An 18,696-nucleotide genomic window follows, 5' to 3' on the forward strand; every position below is an offset into this window, starting at 1 on the left:
CCCCATCATCACTAGGTTGCCAGAGACAGTTACCACAGATCCCCAGCTTCAGCCTCCCTTGGGTATGTGGACAAAACACAGACACATGAGCAGTCTTGGCCACCTGCTCCTACCAATTCTGGTTAGCCAACTGGGCAGGGCATGGTTGGATATTTGGGCTGTCTGTTTGGTCATCTGAACAATGTGTGTTTGGCTACTTGGACACGGTTTGCTTGGACTACCAATGAGATCAGGGAATGCTCTTGATAAACAGATTGCCTGTTTGTGTCTATGTGAGGTCAACAAATCCAGTCCCACCAACCAATCAGCAGGTCAGTCATCAGCATTTCTAGTTTTGGGTAAAGGGATGATCTTGGCTATTTCCAGATTGAGTTACCTTGCTGATATGCAACTACTCAGTAAAACAGATACTACAACTGATGATTTTTCCTGATAATGAACTGGATTTACTCTAATCCACCAAGTAATTAACATTAATAATTTCATGCAATTTGTGCTATAGACATTCCCATGTATCCGTTGGGTGTGTCTGGCGCTTGACTCTAGGTTTCGCTGCAAGGATGCGGTTGCCCTTTGAAATGTGCTCTGGTTACCCTGTGGGATGCCTTAGTCCCAGGAAATATTCGCAGCTCTCTTGTGAGGCTTTGTACAAAAACATACTATCACTATCATATAGGGCTGGATTCGACTTCTGGCAAATGCTGGAAATCTCACAGGTTTCAGTTTAGAAGATGAACGTGAGAAGTGTTCCATTCCCATCCCTTACTGTGACCAGCAAAATAATTCACTGTATACCCAGTACTATGATGTATTAAAAGCCGTGTGTATGGCAGGTGCCGTCACACACTTCCATTAACAATTATGGTTCATGATTGACCAGAGGCGAATTTATTCATACAGTCATTCTTAACGTATGATTGACTCCAAGTCCTGGTTCTCCTAGCCCTCATTTCCATTTATTCAAGATCTCTAGCAGATGTCACATGGAAGTTAAGTTAAAACAGAAGTAGAAAAGGTTAACAGTGTCCTCTCTTAAATAGGAAAATTGCCATATTTTACTCCCTGCACTCAGGTCTCCTTGTTGTAGACACAGGATAATCTTAAAATCTTGTATTTCTGCTCTCCTTTTCCAACACTATACAGGTTTTTTAGCTAGGGTTCCATTAGCATCCTGAAATATGAGCATTTGTTTTAAGAATTATTGGCTTTTAAGAGACACATGCCTACATTCAACATGGTTTAATAATTCCTGTCCTTATATGCAGTGCATCTTATGACTAAGTGTAAGCAATGCCACTATGGGTTTGCTAATGGGTATTTTAGGGAGCTATCTGCAAATTAAACAAACTAGGTACACTGTTTACCACTTTGTAAAATTGGATTAATTGACAAACTTCCATGCTGGTTTTCATGTGACTTACTTCAGAAACTATACAGTGAAGTGGATTCAAAATCCTCGTATAGATAGGTTAATGAGGGAGAGGAGAGAGACTCTGATTGCTTCTAGTGGACATAGAGAAGATAGATGGGCTCACTGATAGGAAGTCAATGAGATACCACAGGACCCTTCTTGTTTTTATTATGCTTCACTGATGGCTGTTCATATGGAAAGATTAAAATTGCAGCTATTAGAAAATAAACACAGGAAGTGTAGCCTGTGCAGGATGAGCGGTTGACCTCTGAAGCTTCTCTTTTAAGCAAGGTGACTTCAGGTACATTTTAAATTCCAAGTGTCGCATTGGTACTCCATGAGTTAACTAATACTAAACTTGCAGCATATTGGGAATTCAGGGTGCAGTCTGACCCGATAGCCAGAGTCCCTCTAGTCTCACAGCACTACTGTGCAGGGTTTGCAAAAGGCTTGCTGGGTGTTTGACCCTCTGGCCTCTTATAGATTAAAATTTTCTTAATTTAGACCAGACTTCTCCCTCTGTTGCTCTCTAAACATAAATTTCTTGCATTATGTAGACACTTCAAGCCCTGTGTGGATCCAAGCATTTGCAGAACTCGTCCCCGAAAAGGGCAGTTAGGCAGGAGCCAGTCAGTATAAACTGTGTTCCGTCTATCTGGATTCCAGACGTTAACGATACTGCAATCTCAGGCTGCTGCAGTGTAAATCCATCTTAATAAGGTTATAACTGAATATCATAAATAGAACCAGGTACCTGTCTGGAGTATTTTCATTCTCACGACATTGCCTGTAGACTCCACCCCACTTTTGATCTGAAGCTGCAGTTTAAAGGGAAACATGAATTTTGCCAGAGTCCCTTGAGTTGTTACAGCAGTAAGGGAGAGGTCAGGGTCATGTACCTGAGTGAGTGTGGAGAAGCACGTAGATCTGTGTTCCAGCTCCTGAAGTTTGATGAATTACCAAACCCGTGTGTTGATAACTCGGTTGCAAACTGACAAAGTAAACTGTTGTCCGAAAAATCATTTAAAAGTGGCTCAGTTTAGGACTGTACAGGACACACTAAAGGAATCAAGAAGAGGCCTTTTGTTCAGTTCACCAGTGAAGTGGAACATGTGCTTTAAGTCCCTGCAACAGAACTGGTTCTGTTGAAGGGTCATGAGGACTCGAAATGTCAACTCTTTTCTTCTTTGCCGATGCTACCAGACCTGCTGAGTTTTTCCAGGTAATTCTGTTTTTGTTTTGGATTTCCAGCATCTGCAGTTTTTTGTTTTTATCCCGATGTGCTTTAAGTGCTGTTCAAATATGTCTTGCTGTTGCTTGAGGGTTAAGGAAACTCAAAAGACATTACTTCAGTTATTAAGTTTTGTACTGAGTGAATGGTGCAAGATAAAGAGGAAGTGTTCATTTCTGGGCCTGAATTACATCCTACACCATTTACCATGCAACTTGGCTCACTCCTGGCCTTTATTGTCCCCTCTGGTGGGAATGGACATGCAGCCAGCCATGGATATCACTCACCATTAAGTCACGATGAGGGATGGCATTCAACCCATTTAGCTCATTCTTCCAAAGTAACCAAGACCCAACCCATTGTGTTGTCTAACTGCCCCTTGAATGATTGCAGAGTTCTTGCCTCCACTGTCCTCCCTGGAGAGCTTCAATCACTTTGTGTGGAAAGTGTTTTCTGACATCAGTTGTGAACTCACCTTTTGTCAATTTGTATCACACCCTCTTGTCCTGCTATAGTGGTTTAGGTTGAAATGGTGCTCAGGATTAATTATTATAATTCTACTTAGTTTCTTATATAGCTTTATAATATTCTTTATTTTTGTCCCCCTAAGCTGAAAAGATTGAATTTTTCAAATTTTTCTTCCATTAATGGCATGGGAATCTGACTAGCTCTACAGGAGTGAGGAGGGGGTGGCGTGTGGTTCACAAACAACCAGATTTACCGTGGATTCCAGTCCTGTGATAGAAAACCCTCTTCACTTCAATCAGTACACAGCCCAGTATCTGGACAAATTCTTGTCTTTTTTGGGTTTATACTAGGTTCTGTGCTGTCACAATGTAAAGTGTTTTGTGTTCATGCTGGATAGAAGATGAATGTTTTTAATGGTGTAGCAGCAGAGTAAAGTTAGGAAGTGATCTGCCTGACAGGAATGGAGAACTGGCTGATGCCTGTTTCTGAAATGATGAATCCTGTTATCCTGGAAACAGCGATGTAAACACTGACTCAAGATTGAGAGTAAAGAGGGAACTGAAGCGAGGGCTCCCCCCACCATCATGGTTTCTGTAAACTGCAAATGTACTAATTTAAATGAAGTCATGTTCATTATTATTTGTGAAACTGCAAGTTACATAACACGGCATCCTGCATCTGTGGCAAAATTGCACTGTTTGCCAAAAGACTCATGTCATTGAGATAGTTCACAACATGCTGAATAGAATAGAGCCGGGCAGAGGTTGAGGCTTCCACAGAGAGGAAGAAGGAAGGATGGGAGGGAAAATGCCTTGGACTGCATGTGTGTACTTCCTAAAGGCCTGATCTGTCAGGAAATAATTTCTAGAGAAGGGTTCTCCTGTTCTGGATCGCTGTTGGTAACCACAACTGTTTTGGACCTGTATTGTATCTATATTGAAGATCTGCACTACAAGTGAGCAGAGAGTTGTAAGGCAGAATTTTCACCGAGTCGGGATGATTTGGGAGCACTTTAGAAATGGCTACTGGTCCCAATTCTGGGATTCCCAACCCCATTTCTGGGCTGTCTGATTTTTGGGCGTGCCTTTAAAAGGTGCTGCTGGTTCCCGTCAAAAACCTGCACCCAGCACTCTTGATCTGGCCAGTTCCATTGCAGACTTAGGTATGTCCTACTCCTCTGCAATTTTCAAGGAGTCGGGCCAGGTCTTTAAAGAGTCGTGGTTCACGGCACCTCAGAGGAGTTGTGAACCCAAGTCTGCATGAGGGGACTTTTAAAAGGTAAATTCCAAAGGTCTCCCTCATGCCCTCTGTGCCACGGTAAGGCCCACCCCCCCATGGTCCCTCATGCCCAGCCTTATTATGGATGCTTGGCTGAGAGCCCAGACATTCATGACTCTTGTTGAAACAGCTGTGCCCCAGAAAAAGCATTGCTTGATTGATGGCCCTGGCTCTCTTATCCCTGCAGTCAATTTCATAATGCCTATTTACACAAGGTGAAGTAGTTTCAAGAGATTATGGTTTCTGTTATTGATAATTTAAAGGATGGTTAACACTGTTATTGCTTTGTAGTGAAATTACTTTTTTTTAACCATGGTGGAAAGTAATGAATGAATGACTTTTTTAAATGCTTTTCTTGTTACATACACTACTGTCACTATAAGGCTCACTGACCCACTATATACTGTATAACGGGCATTGAAGTGTCATATCTTGGTATAGGGGCATGAGGTGCCATGGTGGGGTAGGTGAATGAAGTGCCATCACTTGGCATAGGGAGCATGAAGGGCAATGAGGGGTGGGTGGTAGGGCATAGCCTGGCATGGGGCATGAGGTGGCATGGATGGGGCATGGTGCGTGTGTGGGAGTTGAAAGGGTCTTAAGGCTGGAGGGCCTTTGTATTTTTATGTTAGCTGGGACAAAGTCCCACAGCACCGAGGCAGGCCTTTCAAACAGCCCATCTCGGCACCTGGCAGCCCCTGTGTCTGCCTCAGAACTTCTTCTCAGGCCAGCTGGCCCAACTCCAGGGACAATCACAGTTTCAACCAAGCCTGCAATGTTACTGATGTGTAAATGCAAGAAACTAAAAATCAGGATGGGAAATGCAAAGGCTGTGCTTGATGGACTGTTATCTGTTAGCAAGTTGAAAAGGATGTGAGGTTGATTATCATAACTGGATTTAGGGTAAGTGATAAGCACCTTCTATCCAGTGATTGATGAGCACTGGATTTTGGGGTGATGATCAATCACCCAGCTCCAATGATTGATAATCAACTCCAGATATAGTGAACATTAGATGGGATGATTATTAATGCATGGCCAATGTCTGTGGTAGGGTGGAGAATGTATGTATACTGGAAGGAATAGACCTGATTGGACAAGTAACCTTTGTTCTTCCCTTTCTTTCTAACGTTCATAGTTTGGGGCACTGTTTGATCTGGGCCAGTTATAGAGGTGGCAGCATTTCACTTAGTGCTGCTCCTGGTATCAATTAACCACTGGCCCTGTAAACAATCATTACTCAGTGTGTCCATTCACTCAATTGTGATGAAACTATTCCCAGAGTAATTCTCTTCCACTTCAGCGCCTCCTCATCCAAACCCTGGATGTCCTGAGTCACTCTGTCCTTTCCCAATCTACTGGAAATGTATTTCCTTTTATACTGGCATTGTCTGCAATCCCCAGATAATTAGACCAGGAGCAATATCAAAGATCAGTGTGTTGGTCTGGATCCTATTAGCCTTCATGTGTGTTTGGGGTGTTAGGTGAGACTGATGGGACAGATAACCTTTTCCCTGCCATGCTTTTTAATGATCTTTCTTTGGGATGCTGCTTGATCTGGGCATATTGTGGAGGTGGCTCTAGTTAATTAGTGCCGTGTTTATTAACCCAGTGGGTACTGATTAGGAGCACAGTCCACAAAATACAGAATCTTTCCTCTGCTCAGATGCTGAGCAATGAAGCTTGTGCATCCAGCATTTTATTTTAATGTTCTATTTTTACTGCAACACAGATTTTAATAACGTTTTTGTAGGAAATATATGGTTGTGCTGTATGCTATGGTGCCAACTGATGCTAGTTTCAGTTATAGGGTAGCAGTGTTTGAGATAATGAGCCTGATTTGATCTTTGCTGAAGAATATTATATCAAATAATATCATCAAAATGCTTTTGGTTCTGTCTCAATATGTTTTAGTTTTACCTGTTCAGTTGTTACCTGTTGCTTGAATGAGCGAACTGACCACAGCACCATGGTACAGAGAGCGATTCAAGTCGGGGAGAAAAGAGAAATGTAGTTGTAATAGGGGATAGCATAGTTAGGGGAATAGATACTGTTCTCTGCAGCAAGGGCAGACAGTCCCAAAGGCTGTGTTGCTTACCTGGTGCCAAGTTAAGGACATCTCTTCTGGTCTGGAGAGGAACTTGGAGTGGGAAGGGAAAGATCCAGTTGTTGTGGCTCATGTAGGTACCAACAACATAGGTAGGAGTAGGAAATAGGTTCTGCTGAGGGACTATGAGCAGTTCAGGGCTAAATTAAAAAGCAGACCTACAAAGGTAATAATCTCCGGATTGCTACCTGAGCCACTTGCAAATTGGTGTAGGGTAAATAAGATTAGAGAGGTAAATGCGTGGCTTAAAGATTGGTGTGAGAGAAATGGGTTCCGATTCATGGCACACTAGCACCCCAGTACTGGGGAAGGAGAGAGGAACAGGCTTCATTTGAACCATGCTGGGACCAGTGTCCTAGCAAATTGTATAACTAGGATTGTAGATAGGACTTTAAACTAATTAGTTGGGGCGGGGGGGGTGGTTGGTGGTGGTGGTGGTGGTGGTGTTGGTGTTGGGAGTAGGGTTCAATTGAAGGGAAGTTTAAAAAATCAAAAGGAAATGAGAGAGCAGAGGTGCAGGATAGTGAAGAGGCGAACAATAATCAAAATGTGACAGGAAGGAGCAGAAAATATAAGCAGAAGAGTGCAGCAGAAATCAGAACCAGAATGAGCAATAATGGTAAAAAGTCAAAGCTTAAGGCTCTTTACAAATGCTGCGTGCATTCAGATAACAAGATAGATGAGTTGACAGCACAAATAGAAATAAATGACCATGACTTGATATCTATTATAGAGACGTGGTTGCAGGGTGACCAAGACTGGGAACTCAATATTCAAGGGTATTCAACGTTCCAGAAAAATAGGCAAAAAGGAAAAGGAGTTGCGGTAGCTTTGTTAGTAAAGGAAGGTGTCAGTGTGGTGGTGAGTAGTGATATCGGTGCAATAGATTGTGATACGGAATCAGTTTGGGTGGAAGTAAGGAGCAGCAAGGGTGGGAGTCGTCAATAGGCCCCCGAAGAGTAGCCTCACTGCAGGACAAAGTATAAATTGGAAAATAATGGAGGCATGTAAGAAGGGTGCTACAATTATCATGGGTGATTTTAATACACATATTGACTGGACAAATCAGATTGGCAGGGGTAACATGGAAGATGAATTTGTAGCATGCATTGGGGATTGTTTCTTAGAGCAATACGTTGCAGAACTTACCCAGGAACAGGCTTTTTTAGATTTAGTAATGTGTAATGAGGTGGGATTAATAAGAGATATTGTAGTTAAGGATCCTCCAGGGGGTAGTGATCACAACATGGTAGAATTTCAAACCTCAACTTAAACAAGGGCAACTACAAAGGTATGAAGAAAGAGTTATCTATAGCAGGCTGGGAAAATAGACTAAGGGGAAGGTCAGTGGATGAGCATTGGCAGCCACTTAAGCAGATATTTCACAACGCTCAGCAAAAATTTATCCTGGTCAAAAAGAAGGACCCGATGAGAAGGACGAGCCACCCGTGGTTAACAAAGGTGGTCAAGGAGAGTAGCCAATCAAAAACTAAGGCATACAAAGCAGTGAAAACTAATGGTAGTCCAGAGGATTGGGAATTTTTTAGGAACCAGCAGTAGATGACTAAAAAACGAATAAAGAGGGAGAAAATTGATTATGAAAGTAAATTGACAAGAAATATATAAACAAACAGCAAGAGCTTCTATGGGTATATTAAAAAAAAGAGTGGCTAAAGTGAGCGAGGGACTCTTGGAGGACGCGACTGGAGAATTGATAATGGGGAACAGGGAAACGGCAGATAATTTAAACCAATATTTTGCATCTATCTTCACAGTGGAGGACACTATAAACATTCCAAAGATATCAGATAAGCTAATGAAAGGAAAGATCTTGTAACAGTCTCTATCACGAGGGACAAATAATTTGACAAACTAATGGGACGATAGGGCAGACAAGTTGCCAGGACCTGATGGCCTGCATCCAAGGGTTTTAGAAGTGGCTGCAGAGATAGTGGAGGCATTGGTTGAAATATTCCTGTATCAGTGGATTCCGGGAAGGTTCCAGCGGATTGGAAAACTGCTAATGTGACACCCATGTTCAAGAAGGGAGGGAGACAAAAAGCAGGAAACTATAGGCCAGTCAGCCTAACATCTGTCATTTGGAAAGTGCTAGAGTCTGTTATTAAGGAAGAAATAGCAGGAAATTTAGCAAACCTTAATGCAATCAAACAGAGTCAACATTGTTTTGTGAAAAGGAAATCATGCTCGACAAATTTGCTAGAGTTCTTTGAGGAAATAACAAGCAGAGTTGATAAAGGGGAACCGGTAGATGTAGTGTATTTGGATTTCTAGGAGGAATTCAATAAGGTGCCACATAAAAGGTTATTGCACAAGATAGGAGCTCGCGGTATTTGGGGAAATGTAGTAGCATGGATTGACGATTGGTTAACACACAGAAGACAGAGAGTCGGGATTAGTGGATATTGTTCAGGTTGGAAAGAAGTAACAAATGGAGTGCCACAAGGATTAGTCCTAAGGCCTAGCTTATTTACTGTCTATATTAATGACTTGGAGGAGGGGGCAGAATGTAATGTATCCAAATTTGCTGATGATACAAAAATAGGTGGGAGGGCATGTTGTGATGAGGACATAAAGAATCTGCAAGGGGATATTGATAGATTGAGTGAGTGGGCAAAAACTTGGCAGATGGAGTTTAATGTAGTGAGGTTATGCACTTTGGTAGGAAGAATCAAAAGGCAGACTATTATTTATGGAGAGAGACTCCAAAAAGTGTAGCACAGAGTGATCTGGGTGTCCTTGCACATGAAACACAAGAAGTTAACATGCAGGTGCAGCAAGTAGTTAAGAAGGCAAATTGAATTTTGGCTTGTATGGTTAGTGGGTTGGAGTTTAAAAATAGGAAAGTCTTGTTACAACTGTACAGGGTGTTGGTGAGGCCGCACCTGGAGTACTGTGTACAGCTTTGGTCCCCGTTTTTAAGAAAGGATACACTGACATTGGAGGCCGTTCAAAAGAGATTCATTAGGCTGATTCCTGGGATGAAGAGGTTGACTTATCAAGAACAGCTAAACAGGTTAGGCTTTTATTCATTCATTCATTCAGCGTTCAGAAGAATGAGGAGTGATCTTATTGAAACATAAAAGATTCTGAGGGGGCTTAACAAGGTAGATGTTGAGAAGATGTTTCCACTAATGGTGGTTATCTCGACCCAGGGGACATAGTTACAGAATAAGGGACACTCATTTAAAACTGAGATGCGAAGGAATTTCTTCTCTCAGAAGGTAGTGAATGTCTGGAATTCTCTACCCTAGAGAGTTGTGGAGGCTAAATCACTGCAAGTATTTAAAGAGGAGGTAGATAGATTTTTGAAATATTGGCTGTGAATGTCATCAGGGCATTCGACTATGCAGAGTATCGCAGTCAAACCTGTTAGTCATGAATCTGTGCCAGTAACCATCAGTGAGAATCTGTTGTCCCATTCTGCCTGGGCTGGGAACCCTGGATCACATTGCAGCCTGTTGCAGTACCTGATACCCCTTTATTCATTGGGACAATTCTTTTATCATTTAAGTGCATTTTCATTACGAGCAATGATAGTACATTATTGTCAGGGCCTGTGTGACTGTTTGAGACCCTGTCAGCATCCTTTCTGTGGGTTGGCTTGCTGCTTCAGATTGCTATCAGACACCTGGCAGTGTAGAAAATAATTAACATATTCAGAAATCTGGAATGAATCATGAAACCTGAAAAAGGCAAATTCTCAGCTTGCTTTCTGCCAACAGCACGAGGTTCTAGACCTTCTCATAGTCTTGGCTTAGTCTTGAATGTCAGAGGAGAGGTGAAATTAGCTGTCATTGATGTCAAGGGCAGCTTTTGACTGAGTATGATGTCTAAAAACCCTAGTAAGACTGAAGATTGGTGAGGGTACCACACGTAAGGCAATGGAAGATAATTGGGGTTATGGATACCACAGCCCCAGGACATCACTACATCCTCAGAGACATGTCCTTGCTCGTACTTATTTCACTGCTTCTGTCCATCATAAGGTCTGGTCTGTTCATGGTGCACTACTTCACAAATCATCTGAACATGAAGTAATCCATACCAACCTACAGTGGGATCTAGTAAACTTGTTTGGGATGACAACTGATAGGTTACATTTGCCCATCATAAGTATCAGACATGGCCATCTTCTCCCTAAGCTGCAAGGCACCACCATCACTGAATCCCCCCACCATAAATATCTTAAAGGGTCATTGTTGACCAGAAGCTGAACTGGACCAGCCGTACCAAAACCTTGGCTACCAGAGCAGGGCAAGGGTTATGTTCAGCCTTTAACACCTCCAAAACTCTCCATCATCTACAAGGTCTATGTTGGAATACTCACTACTCATCTGGTTGGGTGCAGCCACAGCAGCACTCAAGTTTCAGCATCATTCAAGGACAAGCAGTTCATTTGACCAGTATCCCAGCCACTGAGCTCAACATCAGCATACAATGTCTGCAGAATATACAGCTTACAGGGTGCACTGCAGAAATTCACCACAGTAATTTATTTTATGAAAATGGCCCTTTAAAATCTTTGTGGTTTTTGGCCTGGGTTTATGTGATAGCTGTGAACTGGAGAGAGAGAGAGATAGAGAGAAAAACAAATGTACACACTTTACATTGACCTACTTTCATGGCCAGGCAGATAAATGTTTTTATTGTGTCCACACTCTTGACTAAATCTGTGTCATTAAAGTCAATAAAAAGACTGCCAAGCTGTCTGCTCACTGGCTTTGCTTTTTGTTCTATTTATGTTCAACTAGTTAGTTGGGACTACGGGATTAGGTTGAAGGGGAAAGGCAGACAAGGAAATGTAAGTTTTTGACACAAATAACCCGGAGAGGGTTGCTTCTAATATGTCAATTGCTATTTTGAAACTTGTTTCAGATGAATTGATATGTTTCAAAAATTACTCTGAACAACTGCTTTGAGAGGAGGAGATTGGAATTTAGACTTGGGGTTTGGGTACACAGGTTAAGCTGGCCTCAGTACCCATTTTAAATCCAGGTGCCACGATGCTCTTGATGCCACTGATATGTCTGACAGGATTTAGGACTAACGCTCAAAGTTCAATCTTTGCTTTCCTGTTTTGCTTTACATACTGGCCCATGTTAAGCAATATTATCATCTCAGAAATGCTGTGGGCCTCTGGGCATTGACCCAGTTCAGTGACAGGTGCAGAATGACATGGGGCAGCTTCCTGTGGGCAGTTTGCTATTTAATGATCTGTGGTTTAATGCCAACACTGAGCAACGTGAACTCAGGGAAAGTGGTGAAAAAGCACCTGCTGTGCCTGATCCAATGTTCACAATGAGACCTCGAATGCTGAATAATGTTCCCTTTCAATCTCAGCAGCACATAATAATAATAATTATAATGTGCATTTATCCATGTGTCACTGTGTATGTGAATGCACCAAGTACATACTGACAGTTACTCCCCTGTGTTTCTCTCCAATAGCATACCATAGTTACTCTCCTTGTCTGGGTCACAGTTACTGCAGTGTACGGTTTGAAGTTACTCCTGTGCCTTATTGTTACCTGTGCGTGACTCACACTGTTATCCTTTGCCAGCTCGGGCCTCAATTTACTTGCACTGAAATGGGATCAGTTTTTTTCAATGCTTTCATGGGATGTGAGGGTTGCTGGCAAGGCCAGCTTTTGTTGCTCATCCCTTATTGTCCTTGAGATGGTTTGATTGTGCAGTTATAAGCTGCAGCTCAGGTCCTAGTTCTTGCTCTAGTCACTGTGAACCACATTTTCCACGCTTTCTTTCCAACCTCTGACTTGAGGTGACCCAGCAGGAGGTGGGCGCAACAGCAATCAGGGATCTGCTCCCTGAATCACGGAGTTCCCTGGTCTCGGGTGCGTTGTGTTGTTCAGCTCTGAGAACCTAGGGATACAGTGAGCGTGAGGGAGAATTGGTGAGTATTTAATGTCAGGCACCATGGGAACAGGCCCAAAAGCAGCTTGTCCAAACCACCCTCCCCCCATGTCCCTTTCCCATTCCCTTTCCTAGGGCAAATAGGTCCACAGTAACTTTCTGGACTGAATGGTTTCTTTCTGTGCCGTAATGACCCTGTGAGAGACAGAAAGACTTGCATTTATACAGCGCCTTTCATGACCTTGGGACATTTCAAAGTGTTTTACAGCCAATTAAGTACTTTTTGATGTATTGTTGCTGTTGTATTGTAGGAGACGCAGCTGCCACTTAGTGCACAGTAAGATCCCACTAAACATCATATAATTAAGGTCCAGATCATCTGTTTCAGTAACGCTATTTGAGGAATAAATATTGTCCAGGACACCAGGGAGAACTCCCATGTTCTTTCTTGGATACAGACATGGGATCTTTTAAGTGCAGTTGAGAGGGCAGATGGGAGCTCGGTTCAATGGCTCATCTGGAAGACAGCATCTCTGACAGTGCAGCACCATCTCAATGTTCCACTGAAGTCTCAGCCTAGATTTTGAGACCAAGCCTTGAGTGGAAATTGAATGCACAACCATCCGGCAACCATTTAATTTAAGCCTCTGCCCTGTGCTGTGCACTGATAAGATCAGCAGCCAATATCATGAGATTTTGAAGCTTGTTAGCATGTTATTCACTGACCCACAAGGGCCATGTGGTTAATACTACTCTTCCCTGGTTCCCTGAAATTAACCACCTGCTTTTCGGTAACAAGCCAGTTTCTGACCCCATCAATCAGTGAAATCTGCCATAAAGGCAGCACCTGACCTACAGTTCGATTCAAATATATTTTCAATCTCTGATCAAAGCTGACCTATTCTATTTCCTTGGAGAAACGGTGATATTTGTTGTGGATTCTCACTGGCAGGACAGCTCCAGGATGGGCTGAGGCTGTATGAGGCCCAGTTTAGAAAGCTGCAGATTTCTTTATAATTGTATATTTTAACATGAAGGTCCACGTTTAACTGAGGAGCCACCGTAATCGCTGTATTTGGCAAGAATCAACAGTGGAGGCTGGAAACATTCCTATTAAGCTCTAGGCACAGTCAGGAGTAATGAACCATTTAAAATAAATAAGGAGAAACAGTTTCCAGTGGCAGAAAGCTTGGTATCGAGATGAGGCAGAGTTAAGATAATTGGCAGCAGAGGTGGAGATGAGAATGTTTTATTTTATTGCAATGAATTGTTATTATCTGAAAGGGTGATGGAAGCAGATTAAAGAGTAACTTTCAAAAGAGAATAGGATAAATACTGCAAGAAAATTGCTGAGCAATGGTTAAAGAGCACGGGAGTGGGATTAATTGCATAGTTCTTTCAAGGAGTTGGCCCAGGATGATGGGCTGAATGGTTTCCTCCTGTGCTGTTCCATTTTCTGATTCTATGAAGTCTCCAGGAGGATCTCCTAATGAAAATGAAGACTGTAGTGTAGTCTAATGTAATGTAGACTACAGTTCTCAGCTCCAGAGGCTATTGAGCACAGTGCTCTCTTGACTTTCTATTCTTTATTCAAACAAGCCGCTATCCCCAGTGACAGAAATGCAAATGTAAAACTCCATACTGAAACCACAATCTCAAATCCCACTGATTTAGCAGCTGAAGCTGCCTGATTCAAGGAAAATTATGAGGAAAACTCTGGGTTAAATTGCAGGAGACTACGAACTTTCAGTTCAGTTTTAATTTTTGTGGAGTTTCAAGATAGGAAACAAGTCATTTCTCTGTGGTGCCAAACTGAAATTGGCTGCTTGGAGTTGGTGGTTGACTCCTAAATGCCCTCTGAAATGGCTCATGAGCCACTCAGTTATAACTCAGTTAGACTGGCAAAGTCTAAAAGGAATTAAACTGGACGGACCACTCTGCATCGACCTCGGCAACAGAAACAACAGCAAACTCAGCCCTGTTGACCCTGCAAAGTCCTCCTTACTAACATCTGGGGGCTTGTGCCAAAATTGGGAGAGCTGTCTCACAGGCTAGTCAAGCAACAGCCTGACATAGTCATACTCACTGAATCATACCTTACAATTTCACAGACTTCTCCATCACTATCCCTGGATATGTCCTGCCCCACCAACAGGACAAGAGGCACTGCAGCAACTGACCAAGGCTCTTTTCAACAGCCTTTCCAAATTTGCAACCTCTACCACTTAGAAGAACAAGGGGAGCAGACACCTGGGAACACCACCACCTGCAAGTTCCCCTCCAAGCCGCTTACCATCCTGACTTGGAACTATATGGCCGTTCCTTCACTGTTGCTGGGTCAAAATCCTGGAATTCCCTCCCTAACAGCACTGTGGGTGTATCCACACCACATGGACTGCAGCTGTTTAAGAAGGCAGCTCACCACCACCTTCTGAAGGGCAATTAAGCATAGGCAATAAATGCTGGCCTAACCAGCAACACCCACATCCCAAGAAAGAATAAAACAAGAGATGCATGGACTGGGTCAAGGTGAGGTACCTGGTCTCTTGCCATCTTCCGATGGCAGTTGTGTTTAGGAGCTCAGTATGTAAGCAACATGTGGGCAAAACCCTAATCCTAACATAGATTGTCGGGCTGAATGGGAACTTGGAACTAAAGTCATTTGTGAACTTTTGGGGGACCAAGAGCAGAGGTCATGTCTGCATTGTAGGGGGGGTCAGGGGCAAAGGTCATGTCTAAGGTGTGGCACTACCACTGTGCTAAATGGGATAGGTTTTGAACCAATCTAACAACTCAAGACTGGGCATCCATGAGGCGCTGTGGGCCATCAGCTGCAGAATTGTACTCAAACACAATCTGTAATCTCATGGCCCAGCGTATCCCCCACTCTACCATTACCATCAAGCCAGGGATCAACCCTGGCTCAATGAAGCACGTAGGAGGGTATGTCAGGAGCAGCACCAGGCATGCCTGAAAATGAGGTGTCAACCTGGTGAAGCTATAACATAGGACTACTTGCATACCAGACAGCATAAGCATCAAGTGATAGACAGAGCTAAGCGATCCCACAACCAATGGATCAGTTCTAAGCTCTGCAGTCCTGCCACATTCAGTTGTGAATGGTGGTGGACAATTAAATAACTCACTGGAGGAAGTGGGTCCACAAATACACCCATCCTCAATGATGGGGGAGCCCAGCACATTCGTGAAAAAGATAGGGCTGAAGCATTCGCAACAGTCTTCAAGCAGAAATGCCGAGTGGATGATCCATCTCGGTCTCCTCCGGAGGTCGCGGCATCACAGATGCCAGTCTTCAGCCAATTCGATTCACTCTACATTTTGAAATGGCTGAAGACATTCAATAGTGCGAAGACTATGGGCCCTGACAATATTCTGGCAATAGTACTGAAGACTTGTGCTCCAGAACTGGCTGCGTCCCTAGCCAAGCTATTCCAGTGCAGCTACAACACTGGCATTTATCCGACTATGTAGAAAATTGCCCGGGTATGTCCTGTATACAAAATGCAGGACAAATCCAACCTGGCCAATTACCACCCCATCAGTCCACTCTCGATCATCAATAAAGTAATGGAAGGAGGTCATCTACAGTGCTATCAAGTGGCACTTGCTTAGCAGTAACCTGCTTGCTGACGCTCAGTTTGGGTTCTGCCAGGGCCACTCAGCTCCTGACCTCGTTACAGCTTTGGTTCAAACATGGAGAAAAGAGCTGAACTCCTGAGGTGAGGTGAGAGGACTGCCTTAACATCGAGGCCACATTTGATTGAGTGTGGCATCAAAGAGCCTTAGCAAAACTGGAGTTAATTGGAATCGGGGGATAACTCTCTGCTGGTTGGATTCATACCTAGCACAAAGGAAGATGGTTGTGGTTGTTTGAGACCAGTCTTCACAGCTCCAGGATATCACTGCAGGAGTTCTTCAGGGTAGCGTTCTCGGCACAGCCATCTTCAGCTGCTTCATCAACGACCTTCCTTCCATCATAAGACCAGAAGTAGGGATTATTGCTGATGATTGCATAATCTTCAGTACATTTCATGACTCCTCAGATACTAAAGCAGTCCATGTTCAAATGCAGCAAGGCCTGGACAATATCCAGGCTTGGGTTGACAAGTGGCAAGTAACATTGCTTGGCAATTATGTGACGCAAATGACCATCTCCAACAAGGGAGAACCTAATCATTGCCCCTTGACATTCAATGGCATTAGCATCACTGAATCCCCCACTATCACCATCCTGGGGGTTACCATTGACCAGAAACTGAACTGGACTTGCTACATAAATACTATGGCTACAAGAGCAGGTAAGGGACTAGGAATCCTATGATGAGTAGCTCATCTCCTGATTCCCCAAAGCCTGTCCACCATCTACAAGGCACAAGTCAGGAGCGTGATGGAATACTCCCCACTTGCCTGGATGAGTGCAGCTTCCACAACACTCAAGAAGCTTGACACCATCCAGGACAAAGCAGCCCAGTTGATTAGCACCCCTTCCACGAGCATTCACTCCCTCCACCACTGATGCACAGTAGCAGCAGTGTGTACCATCTACAAGATGCACTGCAGGAATTCACCAAGGCTCCTTAGACAGCACCTCCAAACCCACGACCACTACCATCTAGAAGGACAAGGACAGCAAATAGATGGGAACTCCACCAACTGGAAGCTCCCCCTCCAAGTCACTCACTGTCCTGACTTGGAAATATATCGCTGTTCCTTCACTGTTGCTGGGTCAAAATCCTTGAACCCCCTTCCTAACAGCACTGGACTGCAGCGGTTCAAGAAGGCAGCTCACCACTACCTTGTCAAGGGCAAGTAGGGATGGGCAATAAATGCTGGCCCAGCCAGTGAAGCCCACATCCCGTAAATGAATTTTTAAAAACCGCTGTAGGGGGCCCAGAATCAGAGTTCACATCTGTACTGTAGGGCGACCAGAAACGTAGAAGAAGCGGGGCTTGTATGTGTATTTTAGCAGGACCTAGAATGTTTCTCACACATGTGCTGTACTGGAAGATTGGCTGGATGGACTATATGAGAGGATCAAAGCTGAGGCTGTGTGTGTATTGTACAAGAGGTTGGAACAGAGCCCACGCATATCCTGCATAGGAGATTGGAGCATAGATCATGCACATACTGTATCATTATCTATCTCTCTCTTTTTTTGGACAATAAGCTCCCAACGACTCAAAGGGTGATAGAAATTTTCAAAGTAGTTTGCAATACAGGAGCTAGAGTCTATTGTGCACACATTGCTCACCAACAATTATTAATACAGAAATGCAGGAAAATTGCTCTGTGTAAACCCCTGTGTGTAGATGGCCAGCAGAGCCTCGCTGCAGAGAGGGAGTTTGAAAGGGTTCATCAAATGGTTCAAACTACACCCAACGCACTGCTGAAACTGATTATTCTTCAGGTGAACCAGTGGTCCCTCAAACCTATGTTAAGGTGGGATACTTTGGTGGTAAAAACTGATGAATGATGAATCAAATGATGTTGCTTTCTGTTTTGTTTTCAGAAATCTCCTCTATGTTTACCCTCAATTCCTGAATTTCACAAACCGACAGGGATCAGCGCGGAACATCACTGTGAAAATCCAGTTCATGGGCAGTGACAATACCAGCGGTGCCCTGCCGGTGAGACGCATATGTCAGGAGCTGGGCATAAAATGGTGCCACCTAATAATTATATACCATATGGAGGCACTGGGTAGTCTGGAGTTGTAGGATAATGTGGGTGATGGTATCAGGCACAGGGGGTATTTCAATTGCTGATGTAAGTAAGGTGATGAACACCCTTCATGTCTACAGAGATGCAATAGCTTGGGAATGTTCAACAATCTCTCCCCAGTGTCTGAGCCCCTCCCCACAGCAAGTCTCCCTGTATGACTCCCTATCCTCAGTGTGACCACCCCCCCATCCTCAGTGTGAACCCCCCCCCATCCTCAGTGTGAACCCCCCCCCATCCTCAGTGTGACCCCCCCCCCCCCATCCTCGGTGTGACCCCCCCCCCCATCCTCGGTGTGACCCCCCCCCCCATCCTCAGTGTGACCCCCCCCCATCCTCAGTGTGACCCCCCCCATCCTCAGTGTGACCCCCCCCTCATCCTCAGTGTGACCCCCCCCCATCCTCAGTGTGACCCCCCCCATCCTCAGTGTGACCCCCCCCATCCTCAGTGTGACCCCCCCCATCCTCAGTGTGACCTCCCTCTCCTCAGCGTGACCCCCTCCTCCCAGTGTGACACCCTCCTCCTAGTGTTGAGCCCCAAGCCTGAGCAAGGTGAGTTCCTCTGCACCTG

The 18,696-nt window shown here is 44.0% G+C and overlaps 1 protein-coding gene across 7 annotated transcripts in view; it reads left to right on the forward strand.

Moving 5' to 3' along the window:
• LOC121286849 (dedicator of cytokinesis protein 7-like) overlaps positions 1 to 18,696 on the forward strand; it is a 203,439-nt gene that overhangs the window by 77,886 nt on the left and 106,857 nt on the right. For all 7 annotated transcript variants that reach the window (XM_041203978.1, XM_041203980.1, XM_041203979.1 and 4 more), the window contains one exon: positions 17,918 to 18,035. In XM_041203978.1, the coding sequence (XP_041059912.1) occupies positions 17,918 to 18,035 (118 nt within the window). The remainder of the gene's footprint in view (positions 1 to 17,917; positions 18,036 to 18,696) is intronic.

This window comes from Carcharodon carcharias, chromosome 14 (assembly GCF_017639515.1).
Source record: "Carcharodon carcharias isolate sCarCar2 chromosome 14, sCarCar2.pri, whole genome shotgun sequence".
In the NCBI taxonomy this organism is placed as follows: domain Eukaryota; kingdom Metazoa; phylum Chordata; class Chondrichthyes; order Lamniformes; family Lamnidae; genus Carcharodon; species Carcharodon carcharias.